We start from the raw sequence: 1,236 nt of genomic DNA on the forward strand, positions 1-1,236 counted from the left end.
ACAATTTTCTAGTTGAATTAAAAAATGTTGTCTTTTTTGGCGTATCTCATTCCATTTACGAGAAACGTTCTAATAATTCCAATTTTAAGCATTAAAAAAAAAGTTAGGTATCTAAAGTCATCGAAACCCATAGATTCCGAATTATTATGTTATAGGCTGTTAACTATGAAATTTAAAAAAATCTTCTAAATTTTAATCCGAAAGCTTAACAAAGGACCCTTGAGTGTCGGCTACTCTGTTGAGATAGCCTCTCTGCTCGTTTTTTATGATCGTATTCCTATTTCAATTTCGGAAAGGATATTTTAAAGCCTTCAGACCATTTAAACAAGCTTCCTGGACCTTTAAAAATATCTACCTGAGTGCCTGCGGAGAATTTCTCTGAGATTCTTTGACCTAAAGAATTTTTAGTATATACTCAAAGATTCCTTTCGGTAGGGTAATAATGAAAAAAATATTACCAGCGTGTTGCACTGTCTAACACATAACCTATTATATATTATACATTAGGTATTTAAATAATCTTACCTGCGAAGGATTGATAAAATCGTCTAAATTTGTTAGTTGTAAGGCACCGCTGAATCTTGATGCCATATTTGTATACTATTTTTGAAACTTTTCTAACATTAATTAATCTTTTTGATCTGTCTCTAATGTACCAAAAAGCAGGTATTTTCGAAATCTAATTTTGAATCTCTTTCATGCTCTGATTCCGTTGCATCAGATTATTCATAAGAAAGTAGACACCATTTCCACCTTAAATAAAATACAACTTTTATTTTCTTGTTTGTGACCACCCACCATGAAATATTAATGAGACCGTATATTTACTGCCAAATTTATACGTTTGAAGCATGATCCAACAGAGCATGGTCTTGCCAGGCGCGAGTAAAAAAAAAGTCAACCAATCAGATTCGGCACCCTAGGGCACCCGACCTTTCTGACATCTTGGATCGAGTGCGGCAGTTGGCTTCCCCTTCCCTTCGCGCCAATGCAGTGAGTATGGTGGGGGTATCGACATATAGAAATGGACCGGTAACGCTTTGGGAAGAACTGAAATGGGCTCTAGAGAGAGAAAAAACATATGAGACGTAGACCTGCCCTTATCTACTTCAGGACTCTGTCAGGTGATTTGGTAGCCCCGGGTATTGTCTAAATATTCTGTACGGTTAATTAAAAAAAAAGATAAACAATACATTAGAAATTTGTAGTTATAATATTATTTTTAAAACTAGGTAA

The 1,236-nt window shown here is 34.7% G+C and overlaps 1 protein-coding gene across 2 annotated transcripts in view; it reads right to left on the reverse strand.

Annotated features, from left to right (window-relative positions):
• LOC117175778 (probable cytosolic Fe-S cluster assembly factor GL21135) overlaps positions 1 to 913 on the reverse strand; it is a 32,926-nt gene extending 32,013 nt beyond the window's left edge. The window contains exons 1-2 of one of the 2 annotated variants that reach the window (XM_033365524.1): positions 829 to 913; positions 526 to 753 (exon numbers count right to left, since the gene is read on the reverse strand). In XM_033365524.1, the coding sequence (XP_033221415.1) occupies positions 526 to 591 (66 nt within the window). In that variant the 5' untranslated portion in view covers positions 592 to 753; positions 829 to 913. The other variant, XR_004467522.1, reaches the window with a different exon arrangement.
• Positions 914 to 1,236: the final 323 nt, after the last annotated feature.

This window comes from Belonocnema kinseyi, chromosome 1, assembly GCF_010883055.1.
Source record: "Belonocnema kinseyi isolate 2016_QV_RU_SX_M_011 chromosome 1, B_treatae_v1, whole genome shotgun sequence".
Taxonomy (NCBI): domain Eukaryota; kingdom Metazoa; phylum Arthropoda; class Insecta; order Hymenoptera; family Cynipidae; genus Belonocnema; species Belonocnema kinseyi.